Below are 24421 nucleotides of genomic sequence, written 5' to 3' on the forward strand. Positions count from 1 at the left end.
TCGCTCTCTACCACTACATGAAAGGAGTTTGTAGCAAGGTGGGTGTCCCTCTCTTCTCCCAGGTAACAAGAGTTAGGAAAAAAGAAAATGGCCTAAGTTGCATCAGGGGACATTTAGACTCGATATTAGGAAAAATTTCTTCTCCAAAATGGTTGTCAAGCATTAGAGCAGGTTGCCCAAAGAGGTAGTGGAGTCACCATCCCTGGAGGTGTTTAAAAGACATGGAGATGTGGCGCTTAGAGACATGGTTTAGTTGTGGCCTTGGTAGTCTTCGGTTTAGGGTTGAGCTCAATGATGTCAAGGGTCTTTTCCCACCTAAATAGTTCTATCACTCTATGCCTCTGCTTTATCTTCATCCCTGTTAGGTGATCATCTTCAACAAGTATCAGTTCAATGTTTTCTTTAGACCTCCTTTTGCTACTGATGTACTTTAAAAAGTCCTCCTTGTTGTCAGCCACAACACTGGCCAGTTTCAACTCTAACTGAGCTTTGGCCTTTCATGTCTTCTCCCTGCATATACAAATCATAGCTCTGTAATCTTCCTCTGAAGCCTGACCTTGCTTCCAGAGATTTCTTTTTCCTCTTGAGCTCCATGAGGAGTTCCTGTTCAGCCATTACCTGTGATGGCAATTGGTATGTGATCTCCCTTACTTTATCTCAGTCCACGAGCTTTTTCGTCTTATTTTCTCTCCCTGTCCTGTTGAGGAGGGGCGGTGAGAGAGCTGCTTGGTGGGTGTCTGGCAGCCAGACAAGGTTAACCCACCACATGTGTACATGACAAGATTTTGGTAACAAGGGGCCTGCAGGTGTGGCCTCTGTGAGAAGAGGCAAGGGGCTGTTCTATGCTGGACACAGCTACTTCCAGCTGGCTCCAAAATGGACTCACCACAGGCCAAAGCTGAGCCCATAAGTGAAGGTGGTGGCACCTCTGGAAAAACATCTTTAAGAAAGGGCAGAAATTGCCAGCTACAGAGAGAGGAGGAGAGAACAAAAAAAGTGAGAAACAACAGAGGGAACAGCAAGATCAGAGAAGAAGGAGGAAATACTCCATGGTGGAGCAGATACCCACTGCAGCCCGTGGAAAACCCATGCTGGAGGAGAGGAAAAGTGCAAGAGGAAAGGAGCAGCAGAGGGAAACCACTATGGATTGACCATAACCCTCCCCACCCGCCCTGCACTGCTTAGGACAGCAGTAGAGGAGTTCAGAATGAACGAATAAAACTGAGCATGGGAAAGGGGGAAGTAAAGGTGTTGGTTTAGTATTTGACTTTGTTTCTCACAAACTAAAACTAATTGGTAATAAATTAAATTAATTTTCCCAAATCCAATCTGGTTTGCTCCCAGCAGCAATTGTTAAGCCATCTCTCTGTCTTTACCTCAACCCATAAGTTTTCTTGCTTCTGTTTTTCCTGTTTTCTGCCTCTGGTCTGGCCCACTACAGGGTAGAAGGTGTGAATGAGCAGCTGGGTGGGAATTTGGTTGTTAGCCAAGGTTAACCCACCACAGCAAGGGGGAAAAATACACAGGCAAAGCTGAGTCTAGGTACTGGAGGACTAGAAGATCCTTTCTGCATTGGCATATTTTGGTTGCTAACAGAAGAAGGAACAACATAACATGTAGAAAGCATAAACCATTTAAAATCAGCATCTTTTATTCACAGTTACACAATGCTGATGGTGCATTTGAGAAACAATTCAGTCACTTGGATGAGCTATTCGATCATTCACAACTGCCTTAGGGAGCTAGAAAATGCCTTCAATATGCTCTCCTTTAAGGCTTGTTTGACTTGATTGTTCCTGAGTGAGTAGATGTATGGGTTAAGCATCTGAGTCACCACTGAGAAGAAGAAAGAAAGAACTTTGTCAGAGTCCTTCCCACCTCGCTGTGCTGGGCGGATATACCTGTAAATACATGTGCTGTAAAAGATAATCACCACCATGAGGTGAGCTGAGCAAGTGGAAAATGCCTTCTTCCTACCTGCGGAAGATGGTATATGCAAGATGGTGATAACAATGCAGCCATAAGAAACAGCAGTTACTATTAAGGTCCCAGGTATGATGATAATTAGTATAATAAGCATCAGTCCTTCAATGAACCCTGTGTCTGTGCAGGACAGCTGCAACAACAGGGAAGTATCACAGTAAAAGTGGTTCATGACATTGGGACCACAGAATGGCAACTGGACAATCATAATGGTGGGAGGAAACATCAAGAGAAAACTCACTGCCCAGCAAGCCAGAACCAGCTGGAGGCAAAATCTGTTGTTCATAACTGTTGTGTAATGCAAAGGGCAGCAAATGGCAACGTATCGATCAAAGGACATTGTTGCCACATGGAAAAATGTGCAGGTACCCAAGTAAAAGAAAAGCAGCATCTGAAGGAAACAGCCAGGCAGGGAAATCATCTTCCTCTCTGTCACAAGGCTGTAGAGGGTGCTGGGAATGAAGGTGGAGGTGAAAGTGATTTCCAAAAGGGCAAAATTTCTGAGGAAGCAGTACATTGGGGTCTGAAGGAAATGATTCATAAGAGTAATGCTGATGACAGTAATGTTTCCAAGCAGGATCAAGAAGTAGGCAATCACAAGGAACAGAAAGAGGATGATCTCCAAATGGCGGCTGTTGGTCAGCCCCAAGAGGACAAATTCTGCTACTGTTGTGTGGTTCATTGAGATTTCATTGCTAGCAGAAAAAGAAAAAAAGGCCCATTTTGAGAACTAGTGGAAAACAACAGAGCACAAGTCAATTTGGCTTTGCTAACTTTAAAGGGCAATGAACCCTTCTAAGAGACTGGAGCAGCCGCAGTAACCACATATTAACAATCTTATTCACGTAAACAGAGTCCCAAGCTCCACTTGGAACATTGAGTCCTTACTCCAGTTAAAATTATTCATACCATTCCTTCTGAGTATAGTTGAGAAAGGTGCACATGCAGAAACTGTTACAGACCCTAGGACAAATGAATCTCTGAATGGTTTGACAATGTTCACCCTCCATCAAATACAGAAAAAAAGCCAAATGCACACAGTGAGTACTTTGACTAAGTGTCCAAAGACGTCGTAGTTGAAATTAATTTAAAAGCAGTACTGCAGAGGAATGCACTCACACTGTAGACTGACACTGAAGCAGATTAGACTAGTTGGTGGATAGACTGGTTGCATTAGTATTGGAAACAGAAACTTACTGCAGTTAAAAGGAGATAAAAAGAAAATGACAGAGAGAGATAGAGACTTTACAGGGAAAGACCAGACAGAAAGATAGCAATGCTACAAAGAGAAGGATGGCTGGTTACCACTGAGGGAAGGCAAAATGCAAAGAGAAAAGAATGGATGCTACACCAAGCAAGACTATAAAAGGGGGAAGGAGAAAAAGTATGGGAAAAAATTTCTGTTTACTTTTCATTTACCCTCAGCTCTACAGCTCCAGTGGATCAATTCGGATGCTGTTGGTCGTTCTTTCTTCTTCAGAGCACCTGTCTCCAGGTATTCCTTCACCTTACAACATCCTACCCCAAACTCAGACATGTATACACCTCCACTGCACTGTGTCTACACTACTGTACTACACTAACATAGTCACCACTGTGGTTGCCATCACCTTGTGGAAGTGAAGTGGAACCTGAAAACTCTGGCTGACGTCCTTCAATCAAATTATTTTCATGCAGACTTGCAAGATCCCATCTACGGCTTTTCAACTGCATTCTCCCTCATTTTTCTCCCAGACACCAGCCCTCCTTGCCCTAAAAAGAGACACACATCTTGTTTTACATTCAGATCTCCCAGGTTTTATCTATTGTGTCTGGATCTTTGAATCTGGTTTAGACTTATTTCAGACTCATTTCAGGTATTTCTGAATGATTGAAATAAACACCAACACAATGAGTTTCCAGGGAAAGCAAGTACATCTTAGGTAGCTCATAGCCCATGCCAAACATGCCACTCAACTTTCCTTCTTCAAAAGCTCTTTAAAAAATGCTCAGCAAAAGGGTAGATACAAGTTAGGATGCTACAACCCTTCTTATCACACTATTCCCATCAAATCTTTCCCCTTTAGTGCCCTTTTTCCAGCAAAACACAGCGTTTTATTATCATCATCTCATAGTTGTTTCTCAAAAAAACACCTTCCCTCTCACAAAACATATAAAATAGAGAACATATTTTTTAATACCACACGTGGACAGATATTATCTGGAAGATGAGTGTCCAGTAACAACTAAAAGCTTTTTCTTATTTTGCAGACTACAAGTTCAGTTTTCCAAGCCATTGTGCCCTTCATCTTTCGTTGTCTACAAAAAATCACACCTAATCTTTAAGAAATGGTCCAAATAGTTACCAGTATATCCACAACAATCCAGGATTTTTCAAAAAAGATTCTGAGTCTGATGTTTCTCCTTCATTTAGTTTGACATCTGATCTTTGGCAAATAAATTTCCTCTCTTTTCAGCTCCTTTTTATAATAGTGGTAGCATATCACATTCTTGTACTTCTTCACTGAGTCAAACCTCAGGGACCAATTAGGTATTGAAATCTGCCAAAAACCTTCTGGGAAAATGTTTGTGAAAGTTTGAAGAATGACAAGAATATTATCAAACCATAGAGAGAATGAGCTTGGAAATGACCTCTGAGGGTCCAATCCCTTGCTAAAAGAAAGGCTAACTTCAAAGCTGGACAAGGTTGCTCATGACCTTCTCTAGGTAAGTGTGGATATCTCCATGCATGGGGATCCCACAACTTCCTTCGGCACCGCCCTGTGCTTCACCATTTTCTTTATGAAAAGGTATTTCCTTGTGTCCAGTGGAGATTTACTTGTTCAAGCCATGACCCACACCTCTTATCCTTTCATTGTGCACTTCTGAGAGGTCTGGCTCTGACTTCTCTATAAATCCCTTTCAGACAGTGGGAAGTACAGCTAGATCCCTCCTCTGAACTTTGTCTTCTTCCTCTGCTTCTCTTCATGGGTTATGTACCTCAGTTCTCTCATCAACTTGCTCGTCCTCCATTGAACTCAAAACATTTTTATAACATCTTTGGGTTTTTTTACTGGGGGCAAGGGGAGATATACTGTACGAAGTTCTCCAGATGCAGCCTCACAAGTGCCAAGCAACAAGAAATTAGCACCTATCTTGAACGGCTGGCTACAATCCTGTGAACGTAGCCCAGTATGCAGTGAACCTTCACTGTCACAGGGGCACACTGCTGATGTGTTTGGCATGTCACACCAGGAGCCCACAGGTCTGTCTGCAGAGTGGCTCCACAGCCAGGCAGCTTCCAGCCTACACCTGGTGATGGGGTTATCCCATCCCACATGCAGGACAACTGAAGGGAGCCCGCTCCACCTCACTTAGTACATGAACTAAGTAATAGCTAGCTTCCTAGCTACTGTGGTTACTACCAGGAGCTAAGTTCAAAGCACCAACATCAGACAGGAACTAGACTATTAAACCACCCTTCGGCATCATCCATCTTTCTCTGTTCACTATTAGGAATAAAGTGACTAACATGGATTTCTAAAGCAAAGGCCTAAAGCTAGCGGAGGAAACACACCCTTGTAAGAACTTGAAAGCCAAGTCAATTTCTAAGTTAGTGAGGATTATCCCAGATCCTTCCTTAAATTAGGACTCACTCACCTCAATCAGCCTATTCTGTAGCTGTGGACAGGAGAAAAGGACAAACAGACATTACTGCAAATCTCAGCTCTGCAGGAATCAAAACTTTACTTTGACTGTTAATACTTGCCGTCTTCCTGAGGGAAGCAATTCATAAGTTGGATTGAAATCCTTCACCACACATGAAGAAGAAATAAACAAATTATTAACCATTTAGTACAGGAGGAAAGAGGATCACTCTATAGGCCATCTGTTTATTTCTAAAATGTTTTTCTCTATTTTGATGACGTTCCTGGAACTACTAATAAATCAACAGCATAGGATGTCCCAGAGGACTGGAGGAAGGCAAATGTTACCCCTAACTACAATTAAGTCTTGAGGGAGGATCCGGGTAACTATAGGCCCATCAGTCTTACTTCAATCCCTGGGAAAGTTATGGAACGTATCCTCCTTAGGGCCGTCACAAGTCAAATAAAGCACGTGATTGGGAAAAGCCAACATGGCTTCACTAAAGGTAGATTGTGGTTGACAAACCTGGTGGCCTTCTATGACAAAGTGACTTGGCCTGGTTGACATGGGGCGGGAGGCTGGACGCTGTCTACCTGGACTTCTCCAAGGCCTTTGATACGGTCCCCCACAGCCTCCTCCTGGAGAAACTGATGTGTTACGGCCTAGACAAGTGGTCTGTGCAGTGGGTGGGGAACTGGCTGATGGGCCGCACCCAAAGGGGGGTGGTAAATAGCTCTTTCTCAAACTGGCAACCTGTCACTAGTGGAGTCCCCCAGGGATTGATATTGGGCCCAGTGTTATTCAACATCTTTATAAGTGATCTGGATAACGGCATCCAGTGTAGCCTGATGAAGTTTGCTGATGACACCAAGTTGAGTGGGGAAGTAGACACTCCAGAAGGGAGAGCTGCTCTGCAGGGAGATCTGGATAGGCTGGAGGAGTGGGCCAGCAAGAACCTTATGAAGTTCAACAAGGAAAAGTGTAAGATCATGCACCTGGGAAAACATAATCCGGGAGTGCAGCACAGACTGGGATCCACCTGGCAGGAGAGCAGCTCTGTGGAAAGGGACCTGGGGGTCCTGGTGGACAGAAAGCTCAACAGGAGTGAACAGTGGCTGCTGCGGCCAAGAAGGCCAACAGGATGCTGGGTTACATCAAAAAGGGCATCGCCAGCAGAGAGAAAGAAGTCATTATCCCACTTTCCTCAGCACTTGCCAGGCCACACCTGGAGCACTGTGTACAGTTCTGGTCCCCACTGTACAAAAAGGACGTGGACAGGCTGGAAGGGGTCCACAGAAGGGCCACCAAGATGATCAGAGGACTGGGAAGCTGCCATATGAGGATGGGCTGGGAGAGCTGGGTTTGTTCAGCCTTGAGAAAAGGAGGCTCAGAGGGGATCTCGTCCCCGTGTACCAGTACTTAAGGGGCAGCTACAAAGAAGATGGAGACTCCCTTTTTACACAGAGTCACGTGGACAGGACAAGGGGGGATGGACACAAGTTGCTCTTGGGGAGATTCCGATTGGACACCAGAGGGAAATTTTTCACAGTGAGGACAGTCACCATTGGAATAATCTCCCCAGGGAAGGGGTTGACTCGGCCACGTTGGACACCTTCAAGAGTCGTCTGGACATGGTGCTGGGCCATCTTGTTTCAACTGTGCTCTTCCTAGAAAGGTTGGACTAGATGATCCCTGAGGTCCCTTCCAACCTGTGATTCTGTGATTCTGTGATTCTGTGGATGTTTGGTAATGAGGAAGTTCTTATGTAAGAGTGGGAACCATCCAAGATGATATTGTAATATGTCTTTCCAGCAGGTTCAGGTATTATTCTGCCACTTGTTAATCTGTAGTCTGTACCAGGTCTTATCACACTCAGCTCGTCTGCACTGTCCTGTCTGTCATGGCTTACTACTCTCTGTTACTCAACTCTTGATCAAAGTAAGGTTGTGCTAATCCCACTTTATTTTGCCCCTTTGTCTTACTGTCATCTGGCAAATACAGGCAATTATATTTTCACTTGCAATATACATCATTAGTGGGCAAATAGCTTAAGTTTTCACAGATGTATACACTCCATACACAAAAATTATGATTAAAAAGTCTGGGGAGTTCTCTGGGGAGGACTGGGGCTCTGAGCAACCTGACCTAGTTGAAGATGTCCCTGCTTACTGCAGGGAGGTTGGACTAGATGGCCTCTAAAGGTCCCTTCCAACCCAAACCATCCTATGATTCTATGATAGGAATGATGACCATAAACGAATAGGGTGCAAGCTAATCAATGGCCATCAGGACCTAGTAATCTTAACCCTTATGAAGGCAGCTTGCTTTATTCACATTGTACTCACTGTAAATTAGTTGTCTGTTTCTTCCATGCAAACACCAGCTGGGGAGTTTCAATATATAACTCAAACTTCATAGGTATTTGTCACTTCTTGGAGTTGCGTCTACTGCTGGTGTTGTGGCTCACTGAAAGTGCATTAGTCATATCACAGATGCCCTGTATCCATAAGCCTAAGGCATACTGGGACTATGAATTCTGGAAGGGCTGTGCTGTTGTGACCACTGCTCTTACCTCTCGCTCTTGAGGGGATAGTAACATCTTGGCACCAACATGTAACCTTTCCACCTCACATCTTCTGTGTCTACAGTTTCTGCATACCAGTGTTCCCCTCATATGTCTATTACCAGGGCTTTTTCAGACAAATGTCAGCACAAGTTATCAATCCAGTCAGTCCCCAGAGATATCATGGTATACCTTTCCAGCAGTTTTAGGTACTGTTCTCCTGCCACTTGTTGACTGGTGGCATCTGCAAAGGCTCATCACACACAGTTCTTATTTACATTGTCCTGCTGACCATGTCTCATTACACTCAGCTATTCAACTTGTGATCAAGGCAAGAGGGTGATATTCATGTGACATATACGCGTGGTGAGGTGACTGCCACCCCACAGCAGAATTCTAAAATGAGACAGGCTACCACCACAGTCAAGTGTCTGTTGTTGTTGCCTGCAGATGAAGACCTGTATGAGTTGCATGTATTTCCTCATGCTCCCAGCATGGATGACAAGTTAGTGACAAAAATTCAGTAAAGGAAACATATTGGTATTAGCAGGAGGACAGAGAGGTCTAAGGCTAGCATAACTCCAGGAGAAAATGCACTTAAGGAAAAGAGAATGGCCCTAGAGCTGACCCGACCTGACAGCAGAGAGATGGAGGAAATTATACATTTAACTGTAAACCATGGTTCTTTCACATGCTGCCTCTACAATCCAAACTTCCCCCAGATTTTAGCACAACACTGAACAGTGCCTCTACAAGATGTGCAACTTCCACTTTGCTTAGTGTCACAGAATAACCAGGATGCAACTGAGATCAGGTCAGGACAGTAGCAGTATATCACTACAACCCTAGAGGAGAGCAGAGAGCAGCAGTGACGCTCTGCTGATGTGAACTCTGCCCAAATGGGGCAGTTACAGAGTTTATACACCTTTGGGTTATACGACTCATTCTTCACCAAGCCCTGTCAGATAAGCAGGACATGGTAAATCACAGTGTGATGGTAAATCCACAGAGTGGATTACTTCAGATAAGGAGTATCTAGACAGTCCATCCTTTTACAATCAACTCATTCTTTCAACACTTGGGTCATGCTGAGCCAGCGAGGCAATCAAGTCACGCTGCAGACTTCTAACTAGAGAAGTCTGCAAACCTCTGCCTATGAGGTGTCAGCTATTTCACTTCTACACTGGGGAAAGGATCAGCACAAGTAAAAAGCTTCAGATGTGTTCAAGTTAGCATGGCTGGAGCAAGACATCGGTTTTGGATAGCATTGGGTTAGCAAGAGCTTAAGAACTTCCACTTGCCAGTCCAAAATGAAATCTCATGCAACAAATAATCATTGAGCATTCATTCTAGGTTTTTAGGTGGAGTAATGACCACTGCTGCCTTCTCAAAGGTCTTGTGAAAAACAGAATCAGTTGTGTGTGTGGTTTGGGGTTTTCTTCAGCTGCTAAATCATTGACTCTGTTATGACGAATTAAAAGTATATTAGATACTAAGCCTCAAGCACTCAGGATAAACATTTGTGTTGAAGAAACTTAGCTAACATTGTATTAGGTCAAGATGTTCTTTGTATATGTTAAAACTAAAGGACACTAAACTATATTTAATTAGAAGAACAGACATTCAGAATCCTTGGAGAAGGATGGAGAGACTGATTAAAGGGAAAACTCTCTCCTCAGATGAAGCCAGTATTGTTAACCAAGGACATCCTGGGGCATCACCTTAAGGAGAGCAACTAATCAGGATGTTTTATGTATGGTTCCTCATTTGCATATTAAATTCAAAAGGACCTGTACGTTTAAGATGAAGTAAGAAAGAAACTAGCCAATGACTAGCTGGGGGGCATGAATATTATGTGTTACTAATACATTTAACAGTATAAATACTTACTGTGATTTTGACGCGGTGTGCTTGATTTGTGGAAAACCACCGAGCGCCCAGGGCTACACAACCCTGAAATAAACAAGCAGTGTCTCTCCTGAGTGTGTGATTATTGACCCACTGCACACCAGGCGACGGATCTGCTTTTTTGGAAAATGGTTTCCTGGCAACCCAGATGGGACTGCTGTGAAGCCTTACCTGGACTGTCTTGCCAGCTGCTGGTAGGGAGAAGCTGCTCTTCGGACTCCAAGCATGCACCAACCTGTTGTTTGGAGGACTCCATGAGTAATCTCCCTATCCAGAGCAGGTAAGTGACTCAAAGGTGCCACGCATGATGAAGAGACATTGCATGGGGTAACAGTGGTGTGCTGGTTTTGGCTGGGATAGTTAATTCTCTTCACTGTAGCTGGTATAGTGCTGATGGCACATTGCTGCTTCAGTTGTTAAGTAGCAGTTCAGTGTCGCTAAGTAGCACCTATAGAAGTTGGGGACCTTTCCAGCTTCCCGTGCTCTGCTACATGGGCAAGGGGCCAGGAAGGGTGGGGCCACAGCCAAAACAGCTGACCCAAACTGGCCAATGGGATATTCCATACCATGTGATGTCATGACCAGTATATTAAGCTGGGGAGGCAGTTGCAGCTCAGGGACTGGTAGTGTTGGACTGGTGGGTGGTTGTCATGAGTTGTTTGATTTGGGTGCTCATTTCCCCTTCCCCCCACCCTGGGTTTTGCCTCTCTCTTGTTATTTTTCCTTTTCATTGCATTATTATTGTTGTTGTTATTGTTTTATTTTAATTATCAAGCTGTTCTTGTCTCAACCTGTGAGCTTTCTCACTTTTACTCTTCTACTTCTCTCCCCCACCCTGCCAGTGGGGGAGTGAGAAAGCGGCTGTGTGGGGCTGAGCTGCCGGCTGAGGCTACACCACAACAAATGGGTAAAGGTATTTTGTAAGTGCTGTGCATGTTTGCACAGTGATGACTGGAGTGCATGAAAGCGTGGTTGGTAAGAATGTTGAAAGAATGTAAATTGTTGATATATGATTTGAATGTATTGATGATGATGGAGGACAGAAGGGAATTGTCTTGGTGTTGTTCTGCTTGTAGTATTGGGGGAAATGTTTGAAAATGGAAGATGAAGATAAGGATATGCAATTGTTGGTTTTTATCTCAGTTAATAGAAAGTGCATATAAGGTATACAATAATAGGGAAGAATTGGAAAGGAAGGAAAAACAGAAGGATAAATTGAAGGATAGAATGTAAAATACTGCAATTCTAGCAGCTGCCTTTGCTCAAGCACACACTTCCTCTCTGGGAAAGGGTTTCCCAAGAGGGCAAGGGCATGGAAGGGGGCAAAGACTAGGAGGAGATATTGTCTCTTTGAGGAGAGGTCAGTGTGCAGTTTGAAAGGAAAAGGGACATTGGAAAAATGAATGCCCAAAGAGACAATTGGACCCATTCCAGAGGCAGACTTACTTACAATTTGTAAGTACAGAAGATTCAGATTGATGGAGACTAGGGATTGAGAAATTAGATTCCTCAGACAAACCCCTGGTTTCAGTCAAGCTGGGGAATGAGGCAGTTAAATTCCTAATTGATACAGGGGCAATATATTCTGTACTAAATAGTTGTAAAGTGCCCATAAGAAAATTCTCTATGTCAGTGATTGGTGCCAGAAGAAAATGATAAGTCAGATCCTTTTTTCAACCTTTTCAAGTGTGAAATTGGGAATAAAATACTTACACATGAATTTTTGTATATGCCAGAATGTCCAAATACCTCTGATGGGAAGGGATTTATTGAATAATTTGGGAGCAAAAATAACCTTTTATTGGAACAAAATTTGAGTGCTTACTCCACAAAATAATGCCTAGGAACACAAGTATATATGTTACAGGAATTATTAGAGACACAAGGTGCTGGAAATAAAGAGAAAAAAATTGAAGCCTCCTCTGAAATTATGAATGAAGTAATCCCTTTTGTCTGGGCAAGCAAAAAGCCTGGAAGAGCTAAATCGGCAGAACTGGCAAGAGTGGAATTGAAACGGGGAGCAAAGCTGGTAAGACAAAAACAATATCCCATAAAAAAGGAGGCCCATGTTGGACTGGAGCAATGGCAAGGTAAGAAGACCGCCACTACTTTGTTACAATATGTAGATGATATCTTGTTGGGAGCAGACACAGTTGAAGAAAACTTTCAGCTTATTAAACTTTCTGGGGTTAGTGGGATACAAGGTGTCACAAAAGAAAGTACAATTTATGCAGCAGCAGTACTGGAGAAGAAAGGACACCACTGGTTATCCCCGAGCAGGCTGGTACAATACCAAGCAGTACTGCCCCAACAAGAAGATATAGCAACGAAAGTGTCCAGTACCCTGAATCCGGCATCATTATTACCCTCACATGTAAAAGAAAAATTGGCACATGACTGTTTACAAACTCTACTCCAGTTGCTCAAACCTGAAGGATACTCCTTTACAGAATCCCAGCTGAGAGCTGTTTACTGACGGAAGCAGCTTCATAGTGAAGGGAGAACAGAAGGCTGGATACACAATTGTCACTCTAGAACAGGAAATAGAGGCAAAACTGCTGCCAGTAAATACAACTCCTCAGAAAGTTGAATTAATTGCTTTAACATGAGCTCTGGAATTATCAGAAGGAAAGCAGGCTAATGTCCATACTGACACAAAATATGCTTTTGGAGTTAAAAATACTCATGGTGCAATTTGGAAAGAAAGAGGATTGCTATCTTCACAAGGGAATCTTATATAGCGAAGAGATTATTAAATTACTTGAGGAAGTTAGTAAAACTACGGAAATAGCAGTGTTACACTGCAAAGCATGTCAATCTGGGCAAAATGATGTAATTAGAGGAAACAGAAAAGCAGACAAGACTGTGAGGAGAATTGCTCTGTCAACAGCTGTAGCTTGACCTTGACCCCAGAAAAAAACTTTAAAGATCGACACCCCTGATTATACAGAAAAAGAAAATAAGTTGGCCAAATTATTAAAAGGCATAAAGACTGCTGAAGGATGGTGGGTAACCCCAGCAGGACAATGCATTGAAACTCCACAAATCACAGAATGGCGGGGGTTGGAAGGGCCCTCTGGAGATCATCCTGTCCAACCCCCTGCTTGAGCAGGCACACCCAGAGCAGGGGCACAGGGCCGCGTCCAGGCGGGGGGTGAATGTCTCCAGGGAAGGGACCCCACAGCCTCCCTGGGCAGCCTGTGCCCCTGCTCTGGCACCCGCACAGGGAAGGGGTTTGTCCTCATGTTCAGGGGGAACTTCCCGTGTTCCAGCCTGTGCCCGTTGCCCCTTGGCCTGGCGTTGGGCACCACTGGAAGGAATCCAGTCTCACACTCTTGACACCCACCCTTTAGGTAATTATAAGCATTGCTAAGATCCCCCTTCAGGCTTTTCTTCTTCAAGCTAAACAAACCCAAGTCTCTCAGCCTTTCCTTGTAAGGGAGATCGTCCAGTCCCCTGATCATCTTGGTAGCTCTCCATGGGACTTGCTTGAGCAGTTCCCTGCCTCTCTTTAATGGGGGAGCCCAAAACTGGACACAGTACTCCAAATGTGGTCTCACCAGGGCAGAGTAGAGGGGGAGGATAACCTCTCTCGACCTGCTGGCCACACTCCTTTTAACACATGCCAGGATACCACTGGCCTTCTTGGCCACAAGGGCACGTTGCTGGCCCAGGGTCAGCTTGTTGTCCACCAGCACCCCCAGGGCCTTCTCAACAGAGCCACTTTCCAGTAGTTCAGCCCCCAAACTGTACTGGTGCGTGGGGTTGTTCCTCCCCAGATACAGGATATTGTACTTGCTCTTGTTGAATTTCATCAGGTTCCCCTCGGCCCAGCGCTCCAGCCTCTCCAGGTCTCGCTGGATGGCAGCACAGCCTTCTGGTGTATCAGCCACTCCTCCCAGGTTGTTATCATCAGCGAACTTGCTGAGGTTACACTCTACCTCATCATCCTTGTCATTGATGTATATTTTGAACAGGCCTGGACCCAGCACAGACCCCTGGGGAACACCACTAGTTACAGGCCTCAAACCAGACTCTGCCCTGTTGATCATGACCCTCTGAGCTCTGCCGTTCAGCCAGTTCTCTGTCCACTCATCTAACCCACATTGCCTAAGCTTACCTGGCTCCCATAGCAGTGTCAAAAGCCCTGCTGGAGTTGAGGTAAACAACATCCACTGCTCTCCTTCGTCAACCCAGCCAGTCACACCATCATAGAAGGCTATCAGGTTGGTCAAGCATGATCTCCTCTTGGTGAATCTATGTTGACTACTTCTGATAACCTTTTTGTCCTCTACATGCCTGGAGATGACCTCCAGGACGAACTGCTCCACCACCTTTCCAGGGATGGAGGTGAGGCTGATTGGCCTATAGTTTCCTGGGTCCTTCTTCTTGCCCTTTCTGAAGATTGGAGTGACATTTGCTTTCCTCCCATCCTCGGCCATCTCTCCTGTCCTCCACGACCTTTCAAAGATGATGGAGAGTGGCTTGGCAAGAACATTCTCCACCTCCCTCAGCACTCGTGGGTACATCCCATTGGGGCCCATGGATTTGCAAGGATCCAGCTTGCCTCAGCCATCTCTGACCCAATCCTTCTCAACCAAGGGGAAGCCTTCCTTTCTTCAGACTTTCTCTCTTCTGGGGGCTGAGATGCCTGAGGGCCAGACTTAGCAGTAAAGACTGAAGCAAAGGTGGCATTCAGTAACTCTGCCTTCTCTGCATCCTGCATCACCAGGTCTCCTAATTCGTTCAGCAGCAGGCCCAAAGTTTCCCCAGTCTTTCTTTTACTGCTGATGTATTTGAGGAAGCCCTTGTTATCCTTGATATCCCTCACCAGATTTAGTTCTAAGTGGGCCTTGCCTTCCCTGTTGCATCTCTGCATACCTATATCCTAATGAAGGAGTTAATGGAGTGAACCTATAAGAATATACATATGGGAACTGAAGCTTTAATTGAAGCAATAGAGATATGCTGTGGGAATCAATGTGGTACAGATTGCTAGAAGTGTTACACAATGATGTGAAATTTGTGTCAAAAATAATACTAAGATCCAAAGAAGACCCCCTCCTGGAGACGTGAAAAGAGGTTTTACACCTGGGGAATACTGGCAAATTGATTTTTCTGAATTACCTAACTGTAATGGATATAGGTATTTGTTGGTAATTGTTGATACTTTTTCAGGATGGTCTGAAGCTTTCCCATGTCACACCAATAAGTGAAAGAGATGGTAAAAATTTTGTTAAAATAAATTATACCTAGATTTGGGGTACCAGAAGGGTCTCTTCAGATAGAGGACCTCACTTCGTGGCAGAGATAGTTCAGGAAGTGTCAAGATTTTTACAAGTTAGGTGGAATTCATGTCCACCATGGAGGCTGCAATCTAGTGGAAAAGTAGAAAGGATGAATCAGATGACAAAGAGGCAGATTTGAAAATTATGTCATGAAAACCCAAATGAAATGGAAAGAGTTTTTGCCTCTGGCATTATGAAGAATTAGAGTAACCCCCAGGGACCCAGCAATCCTGAGCACTACCAGAATTGTTGGTGTGCCCCAGGACTGCAGCCACCATCTTCACTGAGGACATGGTGTCACAGAGCTGTCTGGGTTTGGTGAGGTGAAGAGGAAACCCTACAGTTTCTGATGCTTCTCAGCAGATGTGAATATGCAGGGGACTGCCACAAGAGCAGCAGTTGCTAGCATCTGGGGGAAGGAGGGACATGGCTGTGGAACCCATTCACACACAGACCTTTGCTCCTGTTCTGGATGAGAGAGGGGACACAGGCAAATGATTACTCCCAGAAATGCCACAGAAATGGGCAAGTGACCAAGGAGAAAAGGTCCCAGTCCCCTTATGGGCACTGCAGCAAAACCCTGGGGGAATATGCACGCTCAGGTCCCAATTTCCTCCATGACCAGTGAGACTTCAACACATCAGGATACCAGAAGCTCTGGAAGGAAGACAGGTAATCCCCCAGACTGTGGCCTAGCAAAATCATGCTGTTAACCCCATCTCCTAGCGCTCCTAGAAGCTGATGTCAGAAATGTAGGTCTCTTCTACAGGACAAGGCTCCTTCAGGAGGCACTGGAAGCATGATCAGAGGATGGGGCACCTGTAAACATCCCAGCTCAGCTCTACCACTTACAGGCATAGACTTCAAAGGGGAAACAGTTTTCACAAGTTGAAACCAAAGACAGGAATGTGTACGCACTTCCCCTGTCCAACCCCCAGATGGGTGCATTCCCTACCACATACACACATGTTGTTCCTTGGGGGTATTCATATCCCAAGGACAGATAAGATGACGCCCATGGGGACCAACCACATTAGTTAGAAGGGATAAGGTCTCCAAAGAGTCAGGCTACAAGATTGATGCCATGATGTAGTTCAAATGACTTCACTGGTTTTGGCTGGGATAGAGTTAATTTTTTTTTCCTAGTATCCGGTATAGTGCTGTGTTTTGGATTTAGTATAAGAACAATGCTGATAATGCACCGATGTTTTAGTTGTTGCTGGGTAGTGCTTATACTAGTCAAGGGTTTTTCAGCCCTGCCAGTGAGAAGCTGTGAGGGGGCACACCCAGGACAGCTGACCCCAACTGGTCAAAGGGATATTCCATACCATATGTCATCATGCTCAGTATATTAACTGGGGAAGATGGCCGGGGAGTAGTGACCGCTGCTCAGGAATTGGCTGGGCATTGGTCAGCAAGTGGTGAGCAACAGCACCGTGCATCACTTACTCTGTATATTATTTTATCATTATCACAGAATCACAGGTTGGAAGGGACCTCAGGGATCATCTAGTCCAACCTTTCTAGGAAGAGCAGATTATTTTAGCTTACTTTTCTGTACTATTAAACTGTCTTTATCTCAACCCATGAATTTTACTTCCCCTGCCTCGACAGTCTCCTGCCATCCCACTGCGGGGGGCTGCGAGTGAACGGCTCTGTGGTGTTCAGCTACCTGCCGGGTTAAACCACAGCGGTAACACACAAACATCGCTCCTGCCAGCGGCGGGGGATGGGCGAATGCCCCACCTTCACTTCAGAGCCTGTTCAGGGGTACCAGCTGTCCACAGCGAGAGCTTCCCTGGCTTGGGAGTGAGAGGAAGGCCGGAGCGATTTAAACAGAAGGAATTCTGATTTCGGTAGAAAAACTTTGCTTCTAGTCTCTTGAATTTCCCCCTCCTCCAAAAAAAGAAAAAAACAGTACTAAAAGAAGCAGAGCCATTTGGCTCTCATTCCAGGCTCACCGTCGTGACAGCTTTTAACCAAATGCAAGGAAGACAACGATTCGCCTTTCCCCGGCTCTGGGCAGGGGCCCCTGAAGCCAAGTTCCCACCACCCGCCTGGGAGAAGCCGGGCATTTCCCTGCGGAACCGCCACCAAACGCCCCGGCGCAGCGCGCAGCCCGGCCGCAGAGCACCGCCCGGCAGCGCCCGCACCGGCCCGGCCGGCCCCGCTCGGGCAGCGCTGCCCGGGCGCAGCCCACGCCGCCCCCACTGGGCACCGCGAAACGCTGCCCGCGGGAGGGGCCGTGGGGCGCCGCCCTCCCGCGGCCAGCGCCGCTCGCACCCCCCGCCCACGCCGCCCCCTCCGCGCGCCCCCCCGCACCGCCAACAGCGCGCCCCGAAACCAGGGATGGGGGCTCCGCAAGGCTCTGCGGGGCGGGCACTGCCCCCGGGTAGCGAGACCCGGCACTGCGGCCCCGGCCCCGGCCGGGGGCACGCTGCGGACCCCGGGAGCCGCCGCCCGGCTCTCACCGGTTCTTGGAACGCGGATTCCATAATGCCTTCAGCGCATGCGCTGGCTCAGAAACCAGCCCGCCTCTCCTCCCCCGCTACACGTAGCCGTCCGCATGCGTACAGCGGCCGGCGGCACCTCCCAGTTCCACCCTTTCGCGGGCAAAAGAACTGCGCCTGCACAGTATTCCCTGACCTGGCGGTGAGTTAAGTGTGCGTCTGCGCGGCCCCGCAATGCCCCGGAAGAGCTTGCTCGGGGCGCTTCCGGCCACCTCATCCCAGCTGACGGGACGATGTCGGGCGCGGGCTCGGTGGGTTCGGTGGTGCGGCGCTTCCTGGCGGAGTACGGCAGCGGCACGCCGAGCCGCCTCAAGGTGCTGGACGCCTACCTCCTCTACGTGCTGCTCACCGGGGCGCTCCAGTTCGGCTACTGCCTCGGCGTCGGCACCTTCCCCTTCAATTCCTTCCTCAGCGGCTTCATCTCCGCCGTCGGCAGCTTCATCCTCGGCGGTCAGTGCCCGCCCCGGCCCCGCGCGGGGCTCCCCGCAGGCCCCTTCGCACCCGCGCGCTCTCCGTAGCAAAGCTTGAGCCTCCCCTAGCGCCCGCGGGAGCCCCAGCAGCGTCCGGGGCCCCCGGCCACCATAGGGTTGCCTTAGAAATACCCGATAGCGGTACTTGTGGTAACCAGAGGATTCTTCTAGCCGGCCCAGGCATTCCCCCTCAGCCCAAGGGAGTGACCCGCAGCAGCCCTCAAACCGGCCCCAGCAGCCTGGGAGTGCCTTTGGCAACCTCCAGCCCTCCCCCAGAAGCTCCACTTCTGCTCCCAGAAACCTGCAGGCTCCTGACCCGGCCAGCACAGGCACGCCGCGGGGTGCTCCACAGCGCTGAGCCTGCAGGGGTCCTGCCCACACACACCGCAGAGTCCGGCTCCTGATCAGCCCCAGAGTGCCCTTGCTTCCCTCTAACAGAGGAACAGCAGGCATCCTTTAGTAACCACCCTGTGGTGAAACCCAGACTCTAGTAATGACTGCGTTGGGGTGTTGCTTTCCCATAATACCCCCCAAAATCACCTTAGGTTCATAGAATCATTTAGATTGAAGAAGACCTTTAAGGTCATCTGTGCAGCCTTCCCTGACACACCCAATGGAGAATGTAGAAGTATCCCCCTTTCTATGTGACTCCCATCCTGTTATAAGACTGCTCCCTTCAGGGCTCACTTGGCCACCCCTGATAATGTAGGGATGTGGGAGAGCTGATTGCATAGAAGCCTTGTGCAAATTCCCTGCCAGTGTCCTGCTCATCTTATAATAAAGGTGGACTTACCTTTCCTTGTGGTACCCTGGTGGAATAGTGACCCAGGCTGGGATGGGCTGTCCCAGGAAGACTCTGCTTCCCACCATTACTTCCATTTGTGATCCCTAATCTCTCATTCTTTCTCTGTCACGCAGTTTGCCTCCGGATCCAGATCAACCCCCAGAACAAAGGCGAGTTCCAAGGCATTTCACCGGAGCGGGCGTTTGCCGATTTCCTCTTTGCCAACACCATCCTCCATCTTGTCGTCATCAATTTTGTTGGCTGAGCTCTAGAAGAGACTGAGGTACTGATTCATGGAGTCACAAAAAGGGCAACCACAGCTCACACGACTTAAGTAATTTTGTAGAGTTGGGAGAGAACTAGACAGATACTGAATCCAGAAGTCTTAGCTCCCAGCTTCATCTTAGCCAAGAACAGTTAAGCTTCTGGCCTCTAGGTTGATACAAGGTTAGGATTTACAGCTTTCTAGTTTTGTGCATGTATTTTTTTTTTTTGCTTTAATCATTTAAAAGGCAATGTAACTAGGAGTGTTACAGAAACCTACCTGCATTTCTGTGTTATCACAGAAATATGCCATTTTCACAAAATCACAGGTTGGAAGGGACCTCAGGGATCATCTAGTCCAACCTTTCTAGGAAGAGCACAGTTTATACAAGATGGCCCAGCACCATGTCCAGACGACTCTTGAAGGTGTCCAACGTGGCTGAGTCAACCCCTTCCCTGGGGAGATTATTCCAATGGTGACTGTCCTCACTGTGAAAATTTCCCTCTGGTGTCCAATCGGAATCTCCCCAAGAGCAACTTGTGTCCATCCCCCCTTGTCCTGTCCATGTGACTCTGTGTAAAAAGGGAGTCTCCACCTTCTTTGTAGCTGCCCCTTAAGTACTGGTACGTGGCTGGTACACGGGGATGAGATCCCCTCTGAGCCTCCTTTTCTCAAGGCTGAACAAACCCAGCTCTCCCAGCCCATCCTCATATGGCAGCTTCCCAGTCCTTTGATCATCTTGGTGGCCCTTCTGTGGACCCCTTCCAGCCTGTCCACGTCCTTTTTGTACAGTGGAGACCAGAACTGTACACAGTGCTCCAGGTGTGGCCTGGCAAGTGCTGAGGAAAGTGGGATAATGACTTCTTTCTCTCTGCTGGCGATGCCCTTTTTGATGTAACCCAGCATCCTGTTGGCCTTCTTGGCCACAGCAGCCACTGTTCACTCCTGTTGAGCTTTCTGTCCACCAGGACCCCCAGGTCCCTTTCCACAGAGCTGCTCTCCTGCCAGGTGGATCCCAGTCTGTGCTGCACTCCCGGATTATGTTTTCCCAGGTGCATGATCTTACACTTTTCCTTGTTGAACTTCATAAGGTTCTTGCTGGCCCACTCCTCCAGCCTATCCAGATCTCCCTGCAGAGCAGCTCTCCCTTCTGGAGTGTCTACTTCCCCACTCAACTTGGTGTCATCAGCAAACTTCATCAGGCTACACTGGATGCCGTTATCCAGATCACTTATAAAGATGTTGAATAACACTGGGCCCAATATCAATCCCTGGGGGACTCCACTAGTGACAGGTTGCCAGTTTGAGAAAGAGCTATTTACCACCCCCCTTTGGGTGCGGCCCATCAGCCAGTTCTCCACCCACTGCACAGACCACTTGTCTAGGCCGTAACACATCAGTTTCTCCAGGAGGAGGCTGTGGGGGACCGTATCAAAGGCCTTGGAGAAGTCCAGGTAGACAGTGTCCAGCCTCCCGCCCCATGTCAACCAGGCAAGTCACTTTGTCATAGAAGGCCACCAGGTTTGTCAAGCACAATCTGCCCTTAGTGAAGCCATGTTGGCTTTTCCCAGTCACGTGCTTCGTATGACTTGTGATGGCCCTAAGGAGGATTCGTTCCATAACTTTCCCAGGGATTGAAGTAAGGCTGATGGGCCTATAGTTAACCTGGATCCTCCCTCGAGCGATTTTTGTAGATGGGGGTAACATTTGCCTTCCTCCAGTCCTCTGGGACATCCCCCGTTCTCCATGACTTCTCAAAGATTATGGAGAGCGGCCTTGCGATGATGTCAGCCAGCTCTCTCAACACCCTCGGGTGGATGGCGTCAGGGCCCATTGATTTGTGGGGGTCAAGCTCCTGTAGTAGTTCATATACTAACTCTTCCTTCAGCGATGGTGGGTTGGTGTTTGGTTCGATGGGCAATTTTGTTCCCAAAGCCTGGGACCCTACAGTGCTGGTAAAGGCAGAGGTGAAGAAGGTGTTGAGGACCTCTGCTTTTTCTGCATCATTCGTGATTGATTCTCCTTTTCTGTTTAACAGTGGGCCTATGTTTTCCTTCTTTTTCTGCTTGTGGTTGACATGTCTGAAGAACCCTTTCTTGTTATTTTTTATGTCTACAGCCAGTTTCAATTCAAATTGGGCTTTTGCTTTTCTGACTGCATCTCTGCACTCACTGGCTATGCCCTGTAGTTCTCGGTGGACAATCCTCCACTTCTGCATCTCTGGAATGCTTCCCTTTTGCATTTGAGTAGACCCAGGAGGTCATGGTTGAGCCATGGGGGCCTCTTGCTCCGCTTACTTCCCTTTCCTTTGTAGGGGATAAATTGGCTTCGTGCTTCCAATAGACAGTTCTTGAAGAACTCCCAGCTCTCACTAGCTCCTTTGTATTCCATGGAAGCTTCCCATTGAATCCCTCCCAAATGAGCCCTGAGTGAACTGAAGTTTGCTCTTCTAAAATCCAGAACCCTTGTCTTAGAGCTGACCTTCAGCACACTCAGCAGGATCCCAAAGTCCACAATGTTGTGGTCACTGCAGCCAAGGCTATCACTAACTGAGATATTACAAAGCTGGCTTTCATGGTTTGTGAATAGCAAGTCCAGCAGTGCCTCATTCCTGTTGGCACATCTAACATTTGTATCAGGAAACAGTCCTCTGTGCATTCCAGGAACTTGGTGGATGACATGCGAGCTGCCATATTGTTCTTCCAGCAGATGCCTGGGTAGTTGAAGTCGCCCATCAGGACCAGGTTCTGTTGGCCAGAAGCTTGCTTTAGTGCCCCAAATACCGCTTCATCGTCTTCGTCATTGTGGTTAGGAGGTTGATAGCAGATGCCCACTGCGAGGTACTGCTTGGCGATGACCCCTTTGACTTTAACCCAGAGGCATTTGATAGAGCAGTCGCAGTCACCATAGTTGACTTCGATGCATTCAAGGTGTTCCTTGATGTAGAGTGCAACTCCTCCACCTCTTCTACCTTGCCTGTCTTCACGAAAGAGCTTGTAACCATCCATTGCGATCCCCCAGTCATTTGAGGTGTCCCACCATGTTTCAGTTATTCCTATGATGTCGTACCCTTCTGAGTGGGCACGGAGCTCCAGTTCCTCCTGTTTGTTACCTAGACTGTGTGCATTTGTATACGTACACTTGAGGTGATTACTCTTCTGTTTCACCTCTTGGGAGACAGCTAAGGAACCTTTGTCACCACACTGCTTGGCCTGACTTACTCCCCTGTTGGATGTGCTGGTGTGAGCATTTTCGCCATGGATCCCACCCCCCAAGTCCTCCAGTTTAAAGCCCGCCTCACCAAGTTAGCCAGCCTACTGCTGAAGATTCCCTTACCCCTTTTAGATGGATTCCATCCCTCCCTAGCATGTTGCCATCATTGAAGAACAATTTTGCTAGAGGGGCTTTAGGAACTGGAACTCCTGGGCGGTTTGGAGGCCATGGTATGGCTGGTGTCCAAGCGTCAAGTTCCTCAGCAGATGAGAAGAGGGAGTTTGGGACAGGGAGAGTTTGGTGCTGGGAAGTGGAGGACATGCCCTGCTGTTACTGTTGCAAGGGCTCACAAGATCATTGGAGCTTGTGGGGTATTTCCTCTTCCTTTGCAGAAACAACACTCATGTTGCCTTTCTCTCTTTCCAGGTTTCGAATTGCTCTAGAGCTCTGATGCCAAAGCCCGGCATTGGAAAGTGCTGTTCCCCAGCAGACCTACTTCCTTGGTGGAGGAAGGGAATGCAGGGCTCAAGATTTTTCCCTGCAGACTGTCCTATGGAGGGGTCTGCTGCTTTACTACAGTTACTGTAATTCTTGTCGTCAATAAAACCCTTTATAATACTGCAGTCTTTTCCCTATTGGTGACAAATACAGAGGTTCTTCTGACTCTGAGGGAGTCCCTTTCAGGCATGACTCCCTGTTTTTATGCCCATCCCTCCCTTTCTACCCAGCAGGCTTTTTTTCTGTGCCTCAATTTTGGAGAGAAGCAGGAAACAAGTTGCCATGGAAACTCAGTTTCAACTCCTTGTTTCCTGCCTCTTTATGTTATGGAGAATGTATTACCAATGTGCCCCCAGGCTTCAAAGCTGTGGAAAATTTGGGTTAGGCTGTGGTTAGCGGTCATGAACAGAGGGAAGCAGAGGGTGTCTTCCAGCACACCCCATCTTCCCACAGGCCCATCTCCCAAAGGCATGTGGGGCACAGCTGGATGTCCCAGCTGGACTTACAGGCTCACTAAGGCCTGGTAGTGATACAGCCACCCTACCACAGTGTTAGCTTTTCTTGAGTCTGATGTGCTGATAAACCTGAGGATGTTAGAAGGGGCCACCCAGCTGTGTCAGTGCCTCAGACAGAGCTGCACTTTAGCTGTTCTGGGTCCATGGAGAAGCCCACCCCTCAGGCTTAACCTCATTGAAAATCCTTTTCCCTCTAAAGCATTGAGAAATGCTTAAACTCAGTGCCTTTGGCACTTGGCGGTTGTCTCCTCAAGCCCAAGCTAGCTCCTGCCTTGAGGTCAGATGATGCTTTGTCCTAGTGGAAAATTACAGCCCTGTGGTGCTCAGGATGAGATATTAACCCCAGCTAGCCCCTCCACACCTTTGGCTGCAGAATTTACCTGGGTTACCTTCATGCATGAGGTTCCACCCTTATACAGATCCTGCTTCACACTCTTCCGGTTTGCTCTGCAGCTGAAACACCAGATAGATAAAATGTGTGTTGGCGCTATGTGACAAATGTTTGCCTGCTGGCATCTAGGAGATAAAAGAGAGTCTGATGGCTTCAACCTCTCAGCCCTGGATTATGGTTCCTGTCTACCACCTTTGTCCTTTTAGCATTTCTAGCTGTGCTGTAGCCATTAAACCCATGAAGTGTGAAACCTGGAGCTTCTAAGTCTCTTGGCTAACATAGGGCCTGAAGAGTGAGGTATGAGGGAGCAGGGTCTTTACTGTCTCAAAGGATGCTGCCTGTCTGTGGTAGGAACAGAGAATTCGTGCCAGCTCTGATACCACCACCTTCCTCCAGCCCCAGGCAT

At 47.4% G+C, this 24421-nt stretch overlaps 2 protein-coding genes across 4 annotated transcripts; one reads left to right on the plus strand and one right to left on the minus strand.

Moving 5' to 3' along the window:
• Positions 1 to 1203: 1203 nt before the first annotated feature.
• On the minus strand, positions 1204 to 17996 carry LOC142067751 (olfactory receptor 6E1-like). 3 transcript variants are annotated; one of them, XR_012664139.1, is made up of 4 exons: positions 17841 to 17996; positions 5623 to 5643; positions 3594 to 3735; positions 1751 to 1836 (listed from the first exon to the last, which is right to left on the minus strand). XR_012664139.1 is itself a non-coding variant. In XM_075116689.1 (3 exons), the coding sequence occupies exon 3, from the start codon at positions 2663 to 2665 to the stop codon at positions 1724 to 1726; it is 942 nt and encodes a 313-aa protein (XP_074972790.1). In that variant the 5' UTR covers positions 2666 to 3735; positions 5623 to 5643; positions 17841 to 17996; the 3' UTR covers positions 1204 to 1723. The 3 variants fall into 3 exon arrangements, 2 of the variants coding, with proteins under 2 accessions (XP_074972790.1, XP_074972791.1); XM_075116689.1 differs by having other exon boundaries at positions 1204 to 3735; XM_075116690.1 differs by lacking the exon at positions 5623 to 5643 and having other exon boundaries at positions 1204 to 3735.
• A 66-nt stretch (positions 17997 to 18062) lies between these two features.
• On the plus strand, positions 18063 to 23234 carry DAD1 (defender against cell death 1). Its single transcript, XM_075116691.1, has 3 exons — positions 18063 to 18329; positions 19268 to 19416; positions 23038 to 23234. Exons 1-2 carry the CDS (start codon positions 18113 to 18115, stop codon positions 19396 to 19398), a joined length of 348 nt encoding a protein of 115 aa, XP_074972792.1. The 5' UTR covers positions 18063 to 18112; the 3' UTR covers positions 19399 to 19416; positions 23038 to 23234.
• The last annotated feature ends 1187 nt before the right edge of the window (positions 23235 to 24421 follow it).

The sequence above is a fragment of the Phalacrocorax aristotelis genome, chromosome 23, assembly GCF_949628215.1.
Source record: "Phalacrocorax aristotelis chromosome 23, bGulAri2.1, whole genome shotgun sequence".
Taxonomy (NCBI): domain Eukaryota; kingdom Metazoa; phylum Chordata; class Aves; order Suliformes; family Phalacrocoracidae; genus Phalacrocorax; species Phalacrocorax aristotelis.